The sequence below is a fragment of the Aquarana catesbeiana genome, linkage group LG04 (assembly GCF_042186555.1).
Source record: "Aquarana catesbeiana isolate 2022-GZ linkage group LG04, ASM4218655v1, whole genome shotgun sequence".
NCBI lineage: Eukaryota > Metazoa > Chordata > Amphibia > Anura > Ranidae > Aquarana > Aquarana catesbeiana.
In genome coordinates this window covers 52,735,486-52,755,536 of record NC_133327.1, presented here as the reverse complement: position 1 = coordinate 52,755,536, position 20,051 = coordinate 52,735,486, and the positions used below count along the sequence as shown (strand labels likewise).

Genomic DNA, 20,051 nt, shown 5'->3' with positions numbered 1-20,051 from the left:
ACATGTTATACTTACCTCCACTGTGTAGCTCGTTTTGCAGAGAGTGGCCCCGAACCTGGTCTTCTGGGGTCCCACGGCGGCTGTCTCGGCTCCCCCCCACAAGGACTCAACACTTTCATACGAGCTCCCTCACATGGTGTTGAGTGCTTGCGGGCGCGCTCCTGTGATACAGTCGGCGGCCATAGCTGTATCACTCAGACCCACCCCCGGTGTGCCGCGTAATTGGATGCGATTGACAGCAGCGTGAGCCAATGGCTGCGCAGCTTTCAATCCATCCACTCTAGCCAATCAATGGCCAGGCTGAGCGGCGAAGAGGATGTCGGGAGCGAGCGCGGGACTTTCGAGGGGTCAGGTAAGTAAAACGGGGGGGCTGGGGGGGCGGTATTGTCGGATGTTTTTTCACCTTAATGCATAGAATACCTTTACAACCCCTTTAATGTAGAAAATGTAGAAAAATGTAAAATAATGCATTTGGGTGGCAAAAATATGAATGCAATCTATACACTGGAGAGGGGAGAACCTCTGTGGGAATCTAGGATGGAAAAGGACCTGGGGGTCCTAGTAGATGATAGGCTCAGCAATGGCACGCAATGCCAGCTGCTGCTAACAAAGCAAACAGAATATTGGCATGCATTAAAAAGGGAATTAATTCCAGAGATAAAACAATATATCTCCCGCTCTACAGGACTCTGGTCCAGCCGCACCTAGAGTATGCTGTCCAGTTCTGGGCACCAGTCCTCAGGAAGGATGTACTGGAAATGGAGCGAGTACAAAGAAGGGCAACAAAGCTAATAAAGGGTCTGGAGGATCTTAGTTATGAGGAAAGGTTGCGAGCACTGAACTTATTCTCTCTGGAGAAGAGACGCTTGAGAGGGGATATGATTTCAATTTACAAATACTGTACTGGTGACCCCACAATAGGGATAAATCTTTGCCGTGAAAGGGCATTTAAAAAGACTCGCAGCCATTCACTAAAATTAGAGGAAAAGCGATTTAACCGGAAACTGCGTAGAGGGTTCTTTACGGTAAGAATGTGGAATTCCCTTCCACAGGCGGTGGTCTCAGCGGGGAGCATTGATAATTTCAAAAATGTATTAGATAAGCACCTGAACGACCACAACATACAGGTATATACAATGTAATAGTGACATATAATCACACACGACTTGATGGACTTGTGTCTTTTTTCAACCTTACCAACTACTGTATGTAACTGCTACTTTTACAAATAAATATCTAGGTTTGCAAAGGTATTTGGTACACACAAAGTGGATTTATATCCTTTGTGGCTATTGAGGATTATAAAAAAAGAGAAAGTTTTTTGCCTGTAACTCAGCTTTAAATGCTGAAAATCACCCAGGCACAGATGGGGATTGAACCCACGATCTTTGGTTTACGAGACCAACGCCTTACCACTTGGCCACTGCGCCCTCCACTTGCTGGGACTGCATAATGACCTTTCCAACAGGACAGCTAAGCTACTGCTTGACACCCTCCAAACATTCATTTTCTGAAAGCAAAGGCCCTGGAGAATAAAATAGTGGCAGTTACAGTTTTTTTACGTCCCAGGATATTTGCACAGTTATGTATCAAACGCATATTTTCAGGAAAAAAAAAAACACTAAAATGAATCTTTGTGCACACAATCACAACACACTCCCGTTTTTGGTAAAATATAAAAGATGGGGTTGTGTTGAGTAAATAGATACCAAACATGTCAAGACATAAAACTGTGCATGTCCGTGAAATAGCTAAAAATTACGGTACTTTAAAGTGTCACCTATGAAAATTTTTAGGTACCATAATTATTTCAGTTTAGAGTTAATCAAGAGTTATGGAGCTAGAATGATTGCTTTTACTCTGACATTTGTGATACCTTACATGTGTGGTGCATGTTTACATACACATCTACACATGTGTATGCATTCACAAGTATATACAGGGGAGAATGGGGGTGCTTTAAAATTTGGTAAATTATTTCTTTTATTACAATTTTTATGCTTTTACTATGACAAGGGGGCTAAAGAAGCACAGACAGGTTCTCTTTAGGGCAGGGATCTCCAAACTACGGCCCTCCAGCTGTTGTGGAACTACATATCCCATGAGGCATTGTAAAACTCTGGCATTCACAGACATGACTAGGCATGATGGCAATTGTAGTTCCTGAACAACTGGAGGGCCATAGTTTGGAGACCCCTGTTTTAGGGAGACATCGGCTGCAGCCATAAGCTTGTTTTACCAATTGAAGTCCAGAAAATTTTAAAACACCTAAGGATGTCAAATGATTAATGTGGAAGGAAAGGCTATGCAATAAACCAACCAGTAACCCAGAGCCTTGTATTCACTATATCTGTTCTCCCACAGTACACAGAACATGGAAATGTAATTATTTTAGTAAATATAAACTGCTAAATAACTTTTCTCATCAGTGGTATATAGCAGTCTTGTGACTTCTATCAGTTCCTGATAAAGCTTGTAAGAGGAGTTTTCATACTGCACTGAGCTGTTCTATTAGGATGCAGGACCCCTGACCCTCTGTCTGGACAGTGATGATTGGCCCTCTGCTGATCACATGCAACCTCCCAAGAAAAAAAAAAACTCTCTAGCAATACACACCAAACAGAGCATGTGCAGCCTGACTTCAAAGGCTCTGTCTTATCTGGACATGTTCTGGAGTCAGTGGAAGAAGAGGAGAATCTGTGCATACAAGATCAAGCAGCCTTTATACACAAATGCAGAGGATTAACCACTTAGATTCCACAGGGAGTATAACAAGCATGCTTTACTGCATATACAGACTGATTTTATTGTTGTGGGTTTAGTAACACTTTAAATGTGCTCTTCCCTGCCCCCCCCCCCCAATACATTTTATAACAGCCCCCTACGTAAATGCCTTTTTTTCCCATTAAAGTTTATTGAAGAAAAAGAAAGGTTTATATATGAACTACAAATCCAGGTATAACTTGACATATTATGTATGAACAAGGTAATACTAATAACAGTTGAGAACAAGTTAGTGGATAGGGTCAGGTAGACAGCCATCGCCTAGTAGTAGTGTCTGAAGACCATGTCACTGCATCAAAATACAATAACAGCAGTGAAATAACTACATTCCAAAGTTCCATGTAGTAAATGCCTTTTTTAGCACTTTGTTCAATGCGGTCAAGTGGCCGCACAAAGAAACATAAGAGGGTGCCATCTAAGGGCAGCAAATTAGATCATTTATTAATAATAATAAAAAAAAAAAAAAAAAAAAGGCAAATTGGGCACTCACAAGTAATAAGTAGAAAAGCGCATATCATAAGCTATGTGGCCATCCTCAGTAAATCCTGGACAGTTTTGTGACGATCCAAGGCAGATGGAGCAGTAATCTTCAGTAACAAACTCAGAGACCTGACAGTGTGGGAATCGAGTTATAGACATAAGACATAGAGAGGTGTGAAGAGGGGCGTGGCCAGATGCCGGGAGGCATGAAGGAAGTGTGACTACGCATTTCAAATCAGTAATGCCTTTTTCTCAAGCCTCTAAGGATGTCAGTTGATTAAAGTGGAGGGAAAGGCTAAGCAATAAACCAACATTTAAATGTTCCCTTCCCTGGCCCTCTATACATACCTATGTAAATACCCTTTTTAGCATTTTTTCTATGTGATCATGTGACCGCAAAGCTCCGCTCTCTCGCATCTGGTGCAGTTGCTAGGAGGCATCTCTCTGCCTTCGTACTGACTAGAGCAGTAGATGCCAGGGAGTGATGTCACTGCGCTGTAGAATTCATCCTGGTTGCCAGCCCTTCACATTACAAAGGGGAGATGGAGATTTGCAGTTGCATGACAGCGTAGAAAAAAGAACACCAATAAAAAAAGATATTGCTTTAGTGAATCAGACTACATTTAGACTTGTATTGTAAGAAAGAGCAGTGAGGCCTCATGCAGTGTTTACCCTAGCGGTTCATGAGGCTTTGGCGGTTAGACGGTATTGGTGCCCATCCATGGCTCATCCATGCCCATCTATGGCTCATCCATGCCCATCCATGGCTCATCCATGCTCATCCATGGCTCTTTCATGCTCATCCATGGCCCATCCGTGCTCATCCATGGCTCATTCATGCTCATCCATGCCACATCAGTGCTCATCAGTGCTCATCTGTGCCCATCCATGCTTCATCCATGCCACATCAGTGCTCATATGTGCCACATCAGTGATCATCCGTGCAACATCCATGCCACATCAGTGCTCATATGTGCCACATCAGTGATCATCCGTGCAACATCCATGCCACATCAGTGCTCATCCATACCGCATCAGTGCTCATCCTTGCCACATCCATGCCACATCAGTGCTCATCCATGCGACATCTGCTCTCATCCATGCTTTATCCATGCCACATCAGTGCTCATACATGCCACATCAGTGCTCATATGTGCCACATCAGTGATCATCTGTGCAACATCCATGCCACATCAGTGCTCATCCATACCGCATCAGTGCTCATCCTTGCCACATCCATGCGACATCAGTGCTCATCCGTGCGACATCTGCTCTCATCCATGCTTTATCCATGCCACATCAGTGCTCATACGTGCCACATCAGTGCTCATATGTGCCACATCAGTGATCATCTGTGCAACATCCATGCCACATCAGTGCTCATCCATACCGCATCAGTGCTCATCCACACCGCATCAGTGCTCATCCTTGCCACATCCATGCCACATCAGTGCTCATCCGTGCCACATCAGTGCTCATCCATGCCACATCAGTGCTCATCCATACCGCATCAGTGCTCATCCTTGCCACATCCATGCCACATCAGTGCTCATCCATGCGACATCTGCTCTCATCCATGCTTTATCCATGCCACATCAGTGCTCATACATGCCACATCAGTGCTCATATGTGCCACATCAGTGATCATCTGTGCAACATCCATGCCACATCAGTGCTCATCCATACCGCATCAGTGCTCATCCTTGCCACATCCATGCGACATCAGTGCTCATCCGTGCGACATCTGCTCTCATCCATGCTTTATCCATGCCACATCAGTGCTCATACGTGCCACATCAGTGCTCATATGTGCCACATCAGTGATCATCTGTGCAACATCCATGCCACATCAGTGCTCATCCATACCGCATCAGTGCTCATCCACACCGCATCAGTGCTCATCCTTGCCACATCCATGCCACATCAGTGCTCATCCGTGCCACATCAGTGCTCATCCATGCCACATCAGTGCTCATTCCTGCCACATCTATGCTACATCAGGGCTCATCTGTGTCACATCAGTTCTCATCCATGCTACATCAGTGCTCATCCGTGCCACATCAGTACTTATCCGTGCCACATCCATACTCATCCGTGCCACATCAGTACTCATCCGTGCCACATCCATGCCACATCAGTGCTCATCCATGCCACATTCATGCCACATCAGTACTCATCCGTGCCACATCCATGCCACTACAGTGCCCATCAGTGTCTCACAAAAGTGTAATAGGTAGTCAAATTAGATTTGAAATTTATGCCCTTAGAACGCCTGACGGTGCTCCCTGCATGTTGGGCCTCTGTATGTGGCCAGGCTGTGGAAAACTCTCACACGTGTGGTATCACCATACTCAGAAGGAGTAGCAGAATGTATTTTGGGGTGTAGTTGCAAGTATGCATATGCTGTGTGTGAGAAATAACCAGTTTATATAACAATTTTGTGAAAAAGAAAAATCTTCATTTTGCAAAGAATTGTGGGAAAAAAATACAACTTCAAAAACTCACAATGCCTCATACTAAATACCTTGGAATGTCTACTTTCCAAAAAGGGGTCATTTGGGGGGTATTTGTACTGCCCTGGCTTGTTAGTGTCTCAAGAAATGAGAGGCCGTCAGGTGTGATCAATTGATGCGGTATGGATGAGCACTGATGTGGCATGGATGTTGCTCGGATGATCACTGATGTGGCACATATGAGCACTGATGTGGCACATATGAGCACTGATGTGGCATGGATGAAGCATGGATGGGCACAGATGAGCACTGATGAGCACTGATGTGGCATGGATGAGCATGAATGAGCCATGGATGAGCATGGATGAGCCATGGATGGGCATGAATGAGCCATAGATGGGCATGGATGAGCCATGGATGGGCATGGATGAGCCATGGATGAGCCATGGGTGAGCCGTGGATGAGCCATGGATGAGCATGAATGAGCCGTGGATGAGCAATGATGAGCATGGATGTACACGGATAAGCATGGTTGAGCCGTGGATGGGCATGGATGAACATGGATGAGCCATGGATGGGCACAGATGAGCCATGGATGGGCACTGATGAATGGGCACGGATGAACCATGGATGAGCACTGATGAGCATGGATGGGCATGGGTGAGCACATATGAGCCATGGATGGGCACGGATGAGCACAGATGAGCCATGTATGGGCACGGATAAGGACGGATGAGCCATGAATGGGCACAGATGAGCACGGATTAGCCATGGATGGGCACGGATAAGCACGGATGAGCCATGAATGGGCACAGATGAGCACGGATTAGCCATGGATGGGCACAGATGAGCACGGATTAGCCATGGATGGGCACAGATGAGCACGGATTAGCCATGGATGGGCACGGATAAGCACGGATGAGCCATGAATGGGCACAGATGAGCACGGATTAGCCATGGATGGACACAGATAAGCACGGATTAGCCATGGATGGACACAGATAAGCACGGATGAGCCATGGATGGGCACAGATGAGCACGGATTAGCCATGGATGGGCACGGATAAGCACGGATGAGCCATGAATGGGCACAGATGAGCACGGATTAGCCATGGATGGACACAGATAAGCACGGATGAGCCATGGATGGGCACAGATGAGCACGGATTAGCCATGGATGGGCACGGATAAGCACGGATGAGCCATGAATGGGCACAGATGAGCACCGATTAGCCATGGATGGATACAGATGAGCACGGATGAGCCATGGATGGGCACGGATGAGCCATGGATTGGCACTGATGAGCCCTGATGAGCATGGATAGGCACGGATGAGCATGGATGGGCACGTATAAGCCATGGATGGGCACGGATGAGCATAGATGGACACGGATGAGCATGGAAGGGCATAGGATGAGCCATGGATGGGCATGAATAAGCACAGATCAGTGTTGTGGGCACTTCAGATCCAACCCACAGCCCTGCAGCACCTGGCTCCCTCCTCTCACACGCTGTACCGATCTATGTGAGGAGAGGGGAGGAGCTGGACCAGACATGCTACGGTATGTTCACAACTGGGATGGAGCAATCACGTGATAAAGGGCTTCTGTCATTGGCTCTTTACCCCATTCCATGACGCGCAGGGTCCTTCGGATCCGACGGTCAAGGATATTCCCGGGGCTGTAGCCATCATTCGGTGGTGTGTTCCTTGGCCTTCATGATGCTGTTTGTTCACGAAAGTTCTCTAACAAACCTCTGAGGGCTTCACAGAACAGCTGTATTTATATTGAGATTAAATTACACACAGGTGGGCTCTATTTACTAATTAGGTGATTTCTGAAGACAGTTGGTTCCACTAGATTTTAGTTAGGGGTAGCAGAGTAAAGAGGGGTGAATAAAAATGCACACCACACTTTTCACATATTTATTTGAAAAAAAATGTTGAAAACCATTTATCATTTTACTTCCACTTCACAATTATGTGCCACGTTGTGTTGGTCTATCACATAAAATACCAATAAAATACATTTACATTTTTGGCTGTAACATGACAACATGTGGAAAATTTCAAGGGGTGTGAATACTTTTTCAAGGCACTGTACATATATACTGTATATATATACTGTATATATATATATATATATACATATATATATATATATATATATATATATATATATATATATATATATATATATATGTATATATATATATATATATATATATATATATATATATATATATATATATATATATATATATATATATATATCATAAATATAGTTGAAGATTATATACGTTTTATGGTTTTTGCATTGGCAAAGCACAACCTCAAAGATTTTGGCATTAGAAGTTGCCCTCCTTGGCAGATGTTGATACTGCAGGAAGCCTCTTCTTTATAGCTGGACTCAATCATTGTCTCTCCAGATCTTCCATCAGGGATGTCAGGGAAGGTTGAACATGAATGGGCTTGTAGCATACATGTACAAAAGGCCTCAAAAAGGGTTATTCATAGAATCAAACAAATTCTGAATAATTATTAAAATGATTACGCAGCAATCTTGCCCTGCAAATTGCAGCAACTGAAGAAGGAGATGGAATCAGAAGTAGCAGGTTGGAAATGTCTCTTTGATCTTCTATTAATCTGGGATAGTTGCGGAGATATATTGAGAATATCTCCGCTCTCAATAATGACTAGTAACGGGGGTACCAGCCAACATGCACTGAACAGCCTAAAAGATGTCTGGTAACAGCCGGATCATCTATAGCCCTGGTGTCCAACCTATACCCGAGGGCCACGTGGGGCACTTTGGTATAGGATGTGTGGCCTTCAGCAGTCTGTAGAAGGAACATTGATTAGGGTGATAGCATTGATCTCTACTAGCCTCAGGTAACATGTTCCCAGTTTCATATTGTCTTCTGCAGCATATCCCCAGACAACAATGTAGCCTAAGCCTAGCCACACTCTCTGATTTCCTCTACTAGGTCTGCAGTTTCTGATCGTCCTCTCACGCATTACATACTGTATATTGAACATTATGTACTTGGTGATGTCAGGGGTCACATTGGAAGCCCCCTTTAGCTCATAAGTGGACAACCACTGTTCTATAGAATGTGACCAATAGAGTATTGCAAGTTTCAGAACAATCGTCCAGTACAGATTTTGATTTATTTCAAGAGTTACTGAAAAGTACTTTTAGACGCAGGGTAGCCTAGCGAGTCACATTTAACTGAAGGTATTATACCCAAGTAGCTTCCTTGGTTCAGTGAACTTCTACAATATTCAATCAGTTCTGGAATTATTTTTTTTTTCTAAAAATTGCAAACCCTAAAATTCCTAAACTTTAAAGTGGAAGATCTAATGAAGTTTATAGGAAACTAAACCAAAATCTCCAAAAATGTGTTGTAGTGAACGATGCCAAATTGTGAAGAGTGGTTTGGGAGGCTCCTGGTAGACATGTGCAATATGTTTAGTTCCGTATGTATTTGTTTTTTAACTAATTTTGACAAGTTTATTAATTCGGAAACATCTGAATTAACGAAAACCCGTTTAACAAATTTTTACGAATATTCGTAAATTCAAATATTCGAAAATTCATAAATTCGTAAAAATTTTGAAAATTTGTAGATGTGTAAATTCGTAAATTCTTAAAGTTCGAAAAAACAAAAACCTGAAAGTTCGAAAATCTGAAATAATAACTAACTATTAAATTATAGGTATTGGAATTTCCTTAAAAATTTGGCTGTTAGTCAACGTAACAAGTACGAATTTATCCAAAGTTACGAATTATCCAAAATAACTAATGAAGTATCTAAATAAATGGAACGTAACAAATTAATAATAATAAATAACAATAATAATAATAATAATATTAATACAAACTTTTTATTATTATTATTTATTATTAATTTGATCCGTTCCATTTGTTTAGATGCGGCACTCGGTATTTCGGATAATTCGTAACCTCAAATAAATTTATATTCGTTACGTTTACTAACAGTCAAATTTGAAAGGAAATTTCAGTACTTATAATTTAATAGTTAGTTATTATTAGTTACCGTAGTTACCGTATATACTCGAGTATAAGCCGAGTATTTCAGCCCCTCGGCTTATACTCGAATGAGCCGTACCTTTCATTACTAAAACAGCGTGTGTCTACCGCTGTGTTATGCAACCTGTTTGGCCGTCTATTGTAACAAAGCCCCCCCCACTACAGATGGGCACAGTGTCACTACAGATGGGCACAGTGTCACTACAGATGGGCACAGTGTCACTACAGATGGGCACAGTGTCACTACAGATGGGCACAGTGTCACTACAGATGGGCACAGTGTTACTACAGATAGGCACAGTGACACTACAGATGAGCACAGTGACACTACAGAGGGCACAATTATGCTGCAAATGGGCACAATTATGCCCCATACACACGATCGCACATTCCGACAACAAAATCCTGGATTTATTTCCGATGGATGTTGGCTCAAACTTGTCTTGCATACACACGGTCACACAAAAAAGTTGGTCGGAAATTCCGAATGTCAAAAACGCAGTGGCATACAACACGTACGACGAGCCGAGAAAAATGAAGTTCAATAGCCAGTGCGGCTCTTCTGCTTGATTCCGAGCATGCGTGGAACTTTGTTTGTCGGAATTGTCTACACACGATCGGAATTTATGTGAACGGATTTTGTTGTCAGAAAATTTTATATCCTGCTCTCAAACTTTGTGTGTCGGAAATTCTGATGGAAAAAGTCTGATGGAGCCCACACACGGTCGGAATTTCCGTCAACAAGCTCCGATCACACATTTTCCATCGGAAAGTCCGATCGTGTGTACGGGGCATTGGACTGCAAATGGGCACAGTGAGGCTGCAGAGGGGCACAGTGAGGCTGCAGATGGGCATTGTTTACCCAGTAGCTTCTGCATTTTCCCACCCTAGGCTTATACTCGAGTCAATATGTTTTCCCAGTTTTTTGTGGTAAAATTAGGTGCCTCGGCTTATATTCGGGTCGGCCTATAAGTGAGTACATACAGTAGTTAGTTAATATTTGGAATTTTCAGATTTTCATTCTTTCGAATTTTCGGATTTTCCTTCTTATTTTCGGATTTTTCAAATTTTCGAATTTACAAATTTTCCAATTTACGAGTTGTGATCATAACGAATGACCCTAAAAACGAAAAAAATCAAACAAAAATGAACAAACTTTTCGGCAGTGCACGTGTCTAGCTTCTGGCCACAACTGCTTGACGAGAAAACACTTGAGGCGTGCAAATACGCCTATAAATGCCTAAACGCTAGCTGTGTTTAGCGCTTGAGTGTTCATTAATTCCAATGGCCAGAATAAATTCATATTCTGGCTAATAAAATCCATAAATGCTCAAAGAGCTTGACGTGCCTATACACATTTAGATGCATGAGCAAAATGAAAAGGCGTTAAGGGGAGCTGAGCAAATAATAAATGATGTTACGATCAACGACGTGTATTGTCATAGTTACAAAAAGTTTGGTTCAAACAGATGGTTCAAATCACGGCCGGTTCATCAGGGACCTGGGATCTCTGGCTTAGCAGAGATTTGAACCATCTATGGGCAGGCTGATTGTACCCAAGTTGATCCATCGATTGACTTGGATACAGCCAGCATGCTGGATTTTTACATGCTATAGCCTCTAGCAATAATCACTGTGTTCTCCTGGCGGGGATCTCCCCACCCCACACACACAAACACACACACACACACACACACACACACAAACACACACTCTGGGAGAACACAATAGCTCCACAAGAGAGATTCCACAGTCAGTGTTGATGGGGGGAATCAAGCAATTTTCTTTCCTGCAACCATGGAAATCGCATCATCTATGGCCTGTCTTAAGGCCCGTACACAATGTCAGAAAATTTGAAGATAAATTTCGTCCGATGAACGATCTGCCGACTTTCTGATCGTTAGTATGCTGCTTTTGACAGCCGATTACGAATTTTCGGCAGACAAAAACTGGATATGCAGGCTCCAAAATTTTTGTCTGATGTGACCACAACGTCCGATTTTCTTTTCATTAGTACGATTTTCTGGCAAAAAAAAATCCGAAGAGCAAGACTAGGCATGCTCAGAAATGAAAGAACACATACAAGACACTTCAACACATTACGTCACTTCTGACGTTGAATTCTGTCATCAGAAAATTTTCTGATGGTGAGTACCCTCTTCACTTTCCATTGTGGCATCCAACAAAAAACTGACGAAAATTCGTCCAATAATCTGACCGTGTGTACAAGGCTTTAGTTAGGGGCCCCATCAGAATTTTGCTATGAAACCCCACAATACATAATTACATCCCTGACCAAGAGTGTAGCTAGTTTGGGCTTTATACACTTTAGTGCTCAGCCTTGGGTGAAATGATTTTAACATGTTCTCTACTCTGCACCCCTTTTTAATTGTTGCAATCTGATTGTACAATCCCTTTACAATCTCATATACATTTATTAATACTATGTAATATGAGGACAAACCTATACAATCCATTCAATTACTTTCCAATCACATATAGTTTTTAGGTAGATCTAATTTTCAATCACATTGTATGGTGTATGGCCTGTACAAAGCACGGTCCCTCCCATGGTCCCTCTCTAGTAAGAATTGACTTTATTATGACCTGTCATTCGTTTTTGTCTGCTTTTATGTAGTTTTTGACCCACTGGTTTCTCTGGTTAGTAGTAACCCCTGGCATGTCACAGGCTGAAGGCGTGTATTGTGTACAGTGTGGTGTTGTCGGGTTGCTCGGTGACGGTTACCAGGGAGACGCAGGTTAGCGTTGTGAGGACAGAGCTGTGTGTCCTGGGTACTGAAGCCTCCAGCCAAGGGTCTTGGGTTTCCCTGTGAGTCACATTGGTCACGGCACCGGGTGACAGATGGCGTCCAGGAGTGCCGGCACATTGATCACCCTCAACAATGCCACCTACATCCCACCTGCTCTCATGCCTGGGTAAGTGTCAGTGGATGACATGTGCTCCATGTCTGCACACCTAAAGGACAACTGATCCCTCTCCCCTCCCCACCTGCTCACTGCCTAATGCACTATATACACAGACCTGAATGAGGGGAAGGAAAGTGTATTAGCTCTGACATATACCGTAGTGCTGTACAGAGATCACTGAGCCAGTCACATTCTCTGTACCAGGGGAGCTTACACTCTAATGCCTCACCACACACACAATAGTATCATACTTTTATATAGCGCTGACATATGCTACACTGTTGTACAATAAACACATTTCCCATCAGACTCTCACCAGAAGAGCTAACACTCTAATGTCACACACATTTTTTTTTTATATACATTTATATAGCTCTGACATATTCTATGGTGCTGTACAGAGATTACTAAGCCAGTAACATACTCTGTATCAGAGGAGCTTACACTCTAATGTCCTCCCACAGTCACAAACTACTATTATACATTTATATAGCTCTGACATATACCACAGCACTGTACAGAAAACACTATGCCAGCAACATCACTGTCTGTACCAGAAGAGCTTACACTCTAATGTCCTCCCACAGTCACACACTACTATTATACATTTATATAGCTCTGACATATACCACAGCACTGTACAGAAAACACTATGCCAGCAACATCACTGTCTGTACCAGAGAAGCTTACACTCTAATGTCCTCCCACAGTCACACACTACTATTATACATTTATATAGCTCTGCCATATACCACAGCACTGTACAGAAAACACTAGGCCAGCAACACCACTGTCTGTACCAGAAGAGCTTACGCTCTAATGTCCTCCCACAGTCACACACTACTATTATACATTTATATAGCTCTGACATATTCCATGGTGCTGTACAGAGATTACTAAGCCAGTTGCATTCTCTGTTCCAGAAGAGCTTACACTCTAATGTTTCCACCACAGTCACACACAATGTTAACAATGATATTATACAATGTTACAACAAATAACAAAGTTATTATACATTAGTATAGCTCTGACATATACCACAGCTCTGCTACTAAGCCAGTAACATTCTCTGTATCAGAGGAGCTTACACTCTAATGCCCCGCCGCACTCACACAATATTAATATAGTTCTGACATCTACCACATCACTGTACAGAAAACACTAGGCCAGCAACATCACTGTCTGTACCAGAAGAGCTTACACTCTAATGTCCTCCCACAGTCACACACTACTATTATACATTTATATAGCTCCACGGTGCTGTACAGAGCTCACTAAGCCAGTCACATCAGTCTCTGCACCAGAAGAGCTTACACTCTAATGTTCCCACCACAGTCACACAATATTATTATTCATTAATATAGCTCTGACATATACCACAGCACAGCACTGTACCAGAAAACACCAAGGCAGTGACAATACTGTCTGTACCGGAGGAGCTTGCACTCTAATGTCCTCCCATAGTCACACGCTATTGTTATACATTTATATAGCGCTGACATATTCCATGGTTCTGTACAGAGATCACTAAGCCAATCACATCAGTCTCTGCACCAGAGGAGCTTACACTCTAATGTCCCCACCACAGTCACACACAATATTATTATACGATACTATAGCTCTGACATATACCACAGCCGTACCTCCCCTGATTTGGAAGGACTGTCCCTGATTTGGAGCAATGTCCCTCTGTCCCTCTTTCCTCCTCATTTGTCCCTCATTTTGCTCTGATCTATATATCAAAAAGTGTTTCTCAGTGTTAAACTTTTCATCCAATTTCTTAATTTCTACATTTGTAAATTTCAAAACCAGTATGAAGTAATAATAGTAGTAAAAAAAAAAAAAGCACTTGTGGGCTACCTAATCGTTTTTTTTTAAACGTATAATTCTCCTTTAAGGGGGCGTGGCCTCTGCCTACATACATTTGCTAAAAGGTGTCCCTCGTTCCCTTCTCGAAAAGTTGGGAGGTATGACCACAGCGCTGTACAGAAAACACTAAACCAGTGACATCACTTTCTGTACCAGAGGAGCTTACACTCTAATGTCATCCAACAGTCATACATTATGATTGTACATTTATATAGCTCTGACATATACTGCAGTGTTGTACAGAGAACACTGAGCCAGTCCCATCCGAAGAGCTTGCACTTTAATATCTCTACCACAGTCATACACTATTATTTTATATTTATTTAGGTCTCACATATTCCACAGTGTTGTTCAAAACACTGAGCAATTTACACATACATAGCAAAGGGTGTATTTATAAAAATAAATAAAAAAATGCATAGTAATTCAACCAGTGAAAGTTCATGTACATTCGTTCTGTGTGAATGAGGCAAAAAAAAAAATGTTATTAGGTTTTTCCTGTGCTTGTTGAATGTTTTTTAATTGATTTAAAATGTAAAAATAAAACATTTGTCCACTAGATGGTGCTAAGTATTACAGGAAAGTCCAATAAGTGGCGCCATATAGTGGCCAAATGCAGTATATTCCATTTTAAATCAATGAAAAAAATTTGATCCGCACAGGAAATAGTCTAATAAGATTCAATTTTGCCCAATTCACACAGAATGAGGGTCACTAGGGTTGGTGTCACCTGGTGCGGTAAAACATGGTTTCACCCCCCCCCCCCCTGGGGGGGAAATACTATGTTTTACCGCACCATCACAGCTCTCACTTCCTAGCTTGCTGCTGTGCTCTGTCCTGTCGCTGTGGAGTGACAGCAGGGCTTGGCAGGGTAGCGCATAAGGCTCTCTCCTGTCTAGCCTGCCACAATACACTTGATGGTGTCACCCAGGGCTCAACCACGCCCCCACCACAATCCCCCCCTCACAGGGGGAGAGCACACCGCGATCAAGGGTAGGTGTGCTGTCAATGGGAGGGCCATACAAAGGCATTGTTAAATACCATCAGTGCATTATGCACAGGGTTCAGAAGTACACTACAGAGTGCAGCGTTCAGGAATGTGATACAAACAGGGTGCAGAAGTTTGCTATGTACAGGGTGCAGGGCCCAGAAGTTTGCTATGTACAGGGTGCAGGGCTTAGAAGTTTGCTATGTACAGGGTGCAGGGCCCAGAAGTTTGCTATGTACAGGGTGCAGGGCTTAGAAGTTTGCTATGTACAGGGTGCAGGGCTTAGAAGTTTGCTATGTACAGGGTGCAGGGTTCAGAAGTTTGCTATGTACAGGGTGCAGGGTTCAGAAGTTTGCTATGTACAGGGTGCAGGGTTCAGAAGTTTGCTATGTACAGGGTGCAGGGCCCAGAAGTTTGCTATGTACAGGGTGCAGGGTTCAGAAGTTTGGTATGTACAGGGTGCAGGGCCCAGAAGTTTGCTATGTACAGGGTGCAGGGTTCAGAAGTTTGGTATGTACAGGGTGCAAGGCCCAGAAGTTTGCTATGTACAGGGTGCAGGGCCCAGAAGTTTGCTATGTACAGGGTGCAGGGCTTAGAAGTTTGCTATGTACAGGGTGCAGGGCCCAGAAGTTTGCTATGTACAGGGTGCAGGGCCCAGAAGTTTGCTATGTACAGGGTGCAGGGCTTAGAAGTTTGCTATGTACAGGGTGCAGGGTTCAGAAGTTTGCTATGTACAGGGTGCAGGGTTCAGAAGTTTGCTATGTACAAGGTGCAGGGCCCAGAAGTTTGCTATGTACAGGGTGCAGGGTTCAGAAGTTTGGTATGTACAGGGTGCAGGGCCCAGAAGTTTGCTATGTACAGGGTGCAGGGTTCAGAAGTTTGGTATGTACAGGGTGCAAGGCCCAGAAGTTTGCTATGTACAGGGTGCAGGGTTCAGAAGTTTGGTATGTACAGGGTGCAAGGCCCAGAAGTTTGCTATGTACAGGGTGCAGGGCCCAGAAGTTTGCTATGTACAGGGTGCAGGGCCCAGAAGTTTGCTATGTACAGGGTGCAGGGCCCAGAAGTTTGCTATGTACAGGGTGCAGGGCCCAGAAGTTTGCTATGTACAGGGTGCAAGGCCCAGAAGTTTGCTATGTACAGGGTGCAAGGCCCAGAAGTTTGCTATGTACAGGGTGCATGGCCCAGAAGTTTGCTATGTACAGGGTGCAAGGCCCAGAAGTTTGCTATGTACAGGGTGCAGGGCCCAGAAGTTTGCTATGTACAGGGTGCAGGGCCCAGAAGTTTGCTATGTACAGGGTGCAGGGCCCAGAAGTTTGCTATGTACAGGGTGCAAGGCCCAGAAGTTTGCTATGTACAGGGTGCAGGGCCCAGAAGTTTGCTATGTACAGGGTGCAGGGCCCAGAAGTTTGCTATGTACTGGGTGCAAGGCTCAGAAGTTTGCTATGTACAGGGTGCAAGGATTGCCATGTACAGCCAGGGTGGAAGGACAGTGGGGCGCTGTCACCTGTTCTGTGTGAAAGTGAAAGCAGTGAGCGCGCGTAAGGGGCTATTGCCGGAGGTGGTCACCGGGCAAAAAAAAGCTCTGGTGTCACCTCTCTGATGGGTGTCACCCGGGTGCGGGCCGCACCCCCATAGCAACGCCACTGTCCCTAAGGGTCCCTTCTACACCTTTGTGAATGATCCCCATGATTATATTGCCATCATTAAAGACTGCAGATAGTGGACAATATCCAGGCAGGCCCGGTGTGGTAGACCTTGCAGTGAGATTGAAGGATCAGTATGGCCACCGTGTAAGGCAGAAAGCAGGTCTGCCCTCATCTTCATCCGGTATATAATTACTACCTACTGTATACATAGAAGCAAGGTGTGTGATACAGGAATGTGATCATTTCATCTTCATTACCCTGATCCTTTACAATGCGAACTTAACACCGATTAGAACCACACAGTCTCCTTTCAGAGCATTGTGTTCTAATTCGAAGTCATTTGTAGCAGAGATCTCAGGGAATAGATAGGATTGTGCGCACCAATCAGAGGAATAAAAAACATTTTCACATACTACGGTTTGAAAAAGATCCCTTGGAGTATTATTGTGTGTACACTACCGCCCCCTGCTGTCACATTGACATGATGTCATATTATCCTTTAATTCATCCCAGATGTCCCCCCGGTCCTTGTCTGATGTGATCACCTTCCTGCCAAATACTTTATATATGAAGAAAGATTTTTACTGCAGTCCGACTTCCATCCAAATTCTAATTGATGGCATTTGTGATTTTTAAAGAAGAGCATTTATCAGTATAACCAAAATATGTACATTGCATAGTATTGTGTGCAAATAAGAAGAACCAGAAAAGAAACACACAGCTAATAATTGCCCTTCCTCCTTACATGGGTGGTCAGTCAGTGTGGTGCTCCTCATACATTGGTGGTCAGTCAGTGTGGTGTCCTCGTACATTGGTGGTCAGTCAGTGTGGTGTCCTCGTACATTGGTGGTCAGTCAGTGTGGTGTCCTCGTACATTGGTGGTCAGTCAGTGTAGTGTCCTCGTACATTGGTGGTCAGTCAGTGTGGTGCTCCTCGTACATTGGTGGTCAGTGTAGTGTCCTTGTACATTGGTGGTCAGTCAGTGTGGTGTCCTCGTACATTGGTGGTCAGTCAGTGTGGTGTCCTCGTACATTGGTGGTCAGTCAGTGTAGTGTCCTCGTACATTGGTGGTCAGTCAGTGTGGTGCTCCTCGTACATTGGTGGTCAGTGTAGTGTCCTTGTACATTGGTGGTCAGTGTAGTGTCCTCGTACATTGATGGTCAGTGTAGTTCCCCGTACATTGGTGGTCAGTGTAGTGCCCCTATACATTGGTGGTCAGTGTAGTTCCCCGTACATTGGTGGTCAGTGTAGTGTCCTGTACATTGGTGGTCAGTGTAGTGCCCCGTACATTGGTGGTCAGTGTAGTGCCCCTATACATTGGTGGTCAGTGTAGTGCCCCGTACATTGGTGGTCAGTGTAGTGCCCTGTACATTGGTGGTCAGTGTAGTGTCCTTGTACATTGGTGGTCAGTGTAGTGCCCCCGTACATTGGTGGTCAGTGTAGTGTCATTGTACATTGGTGGTCAGTGTAGTGCCCCTGTACATTGGTGGTCAGTGTAGTGCCCCTGTACATTGGTGGTCTGTGTAGTGCCCCTGTACATTGGTGGTCAGTGTAGTGTCATCGTACATTGGTGGTCAGTGTAGTGCCCCCGTACATTGGTGCTCAGTGTAGTGTCCTCGTACATTGGTGGCCAGTGTAGTGCCCTCGTACATTGGTGGTCAGTGTAGTGCCCCCGTACATTGGTGGTCAGTGTAGTGTCATCGTACATTGGTGGTCAGTGTAGTGTCCTCGTACATTGGTGGTCAGTGTACTGTCCTCGTACATTGGTGGTCAGTGTAGTGCCCCCGTATATTGGTGGTCTGTGTAGTGCCCCCATACATTGGTGGTCTGTGTAGTGCCCCTATACATTGGTGGTCAGTGTAGTGCCCCCGTACATTGGTGGTCTGTGTATTGCCCCCATACATTGGTGGTCAGTGTAGTGCCCTCGTACATTGGTGGTCAGTGTAGTGCCCCCGTACATTGGTGGTCAGTGTAGTGCCCTCGTACATTGGTGGTCAGTGTAGTGCCCCCGTACATTGGTGGCCAGTGTAGTGCTCCGTACATTGGTGGTCAGTGTAGTGTCCCCGTACATTGGTGGTCAGTGTGGTGGCCTCATACATTGGTGGTTAGTGTAGTGTCCCCGTACATTGGTGGTCAGTGTAGTGTCCCCGTACATTGGTGGTCAGTGTAGTGTCCCCGTACATTGGTGGTCAGTGTAGTGTCCTCGTACATTGGTGGTTAGTGTAGTGCCCTCGTACATTGGTGGTCAGTGTAGTGTCCCCGTACATTGGTGGTCAGTGTGGTGGCCTCGTACATTGGTGGTTAGTGTAGTGGCCCCGTACATTGGTGGTCAGTGTAGTGTCCCCGTACATTGGTGGTCAGTGTAGTGTCCTCGTACATTGGTGGTTAGTGTAGTGCCCCCGTACATTGGTGGTCAGTGTAGTGCCCCCGTACATTGGTGGTCAGTGTAGTGTCCTCGTACATTGGTGGTTAGTGTAGTGCCCCCGTACATTGGTGGTCAGTGTAGTGTCCCCGTACATTGGTGGTCAGTGTAGTGTCCTCGTACATTGATGGTCAGTGTAGTTCCCCGTACATTGGTGGTCAGTGTAGTGTCCCCGTACATTGGTGGTCAGTGTAGTGTCCCCGTACATTGGTGGTCAGTGTAGTGTCCTCGTACATTGATGGTCAGTGTAGTTCCCCGTACATTGGTGGTCAGTGTAGTGCCCCTATACATTGGTGGTCAGTGTAGTTCCCCGTACATTGGTGGTCAGTGTAGTGTCCTGTACATTGGTGGTCAGTGTAGTGCCCCGTACATTGGTGGTCAGTGTAGTGCCCCTATACATTGGTGGTCAGTGTAGTGCCCCGTACATTG

General features: G+C 44.4%; 1 protein-coding gene and 1 non-coding gene across 2 annotated transcripts in view; one reads left to right on the top strand and one right to left on the bottom strand.

The window, feature by feature from the left end:
- Positions 1 to 1,358: 1,358 nt before the first annotated feature.
- TRNAT-CGU (transfer RNA threonine (anticodon CGU)) lies at positions 1,359 to 1,430 on the bottom strand. The gene has a single exon. It is a non-coding gene; the product is annotated as a tRNA-Thr (tRNA).
- An 11,070-nt stretch (positions 1,431 to 12,500) lies between these two features.
- Positions 12,501 to 20,051, top strand: part of CIMIP2C (ciliary microtubule inner protein 2C) — a 46,542-nt gene continuing 38,991 nt past the window's right edge. The window contains exon 1 of the mRNA XM_073629038.1: positions 12,501 to 12,706. Within this exon, the coding sequence (XP_073485139.1) occupies positions 12,633 to 12,706 (74 nt within the window). The 5' untranslated portion in view covers positions 12,501 to 12,632. The remainder of the gene's footprint in view (positions 12,707 to 20,051) is intronic.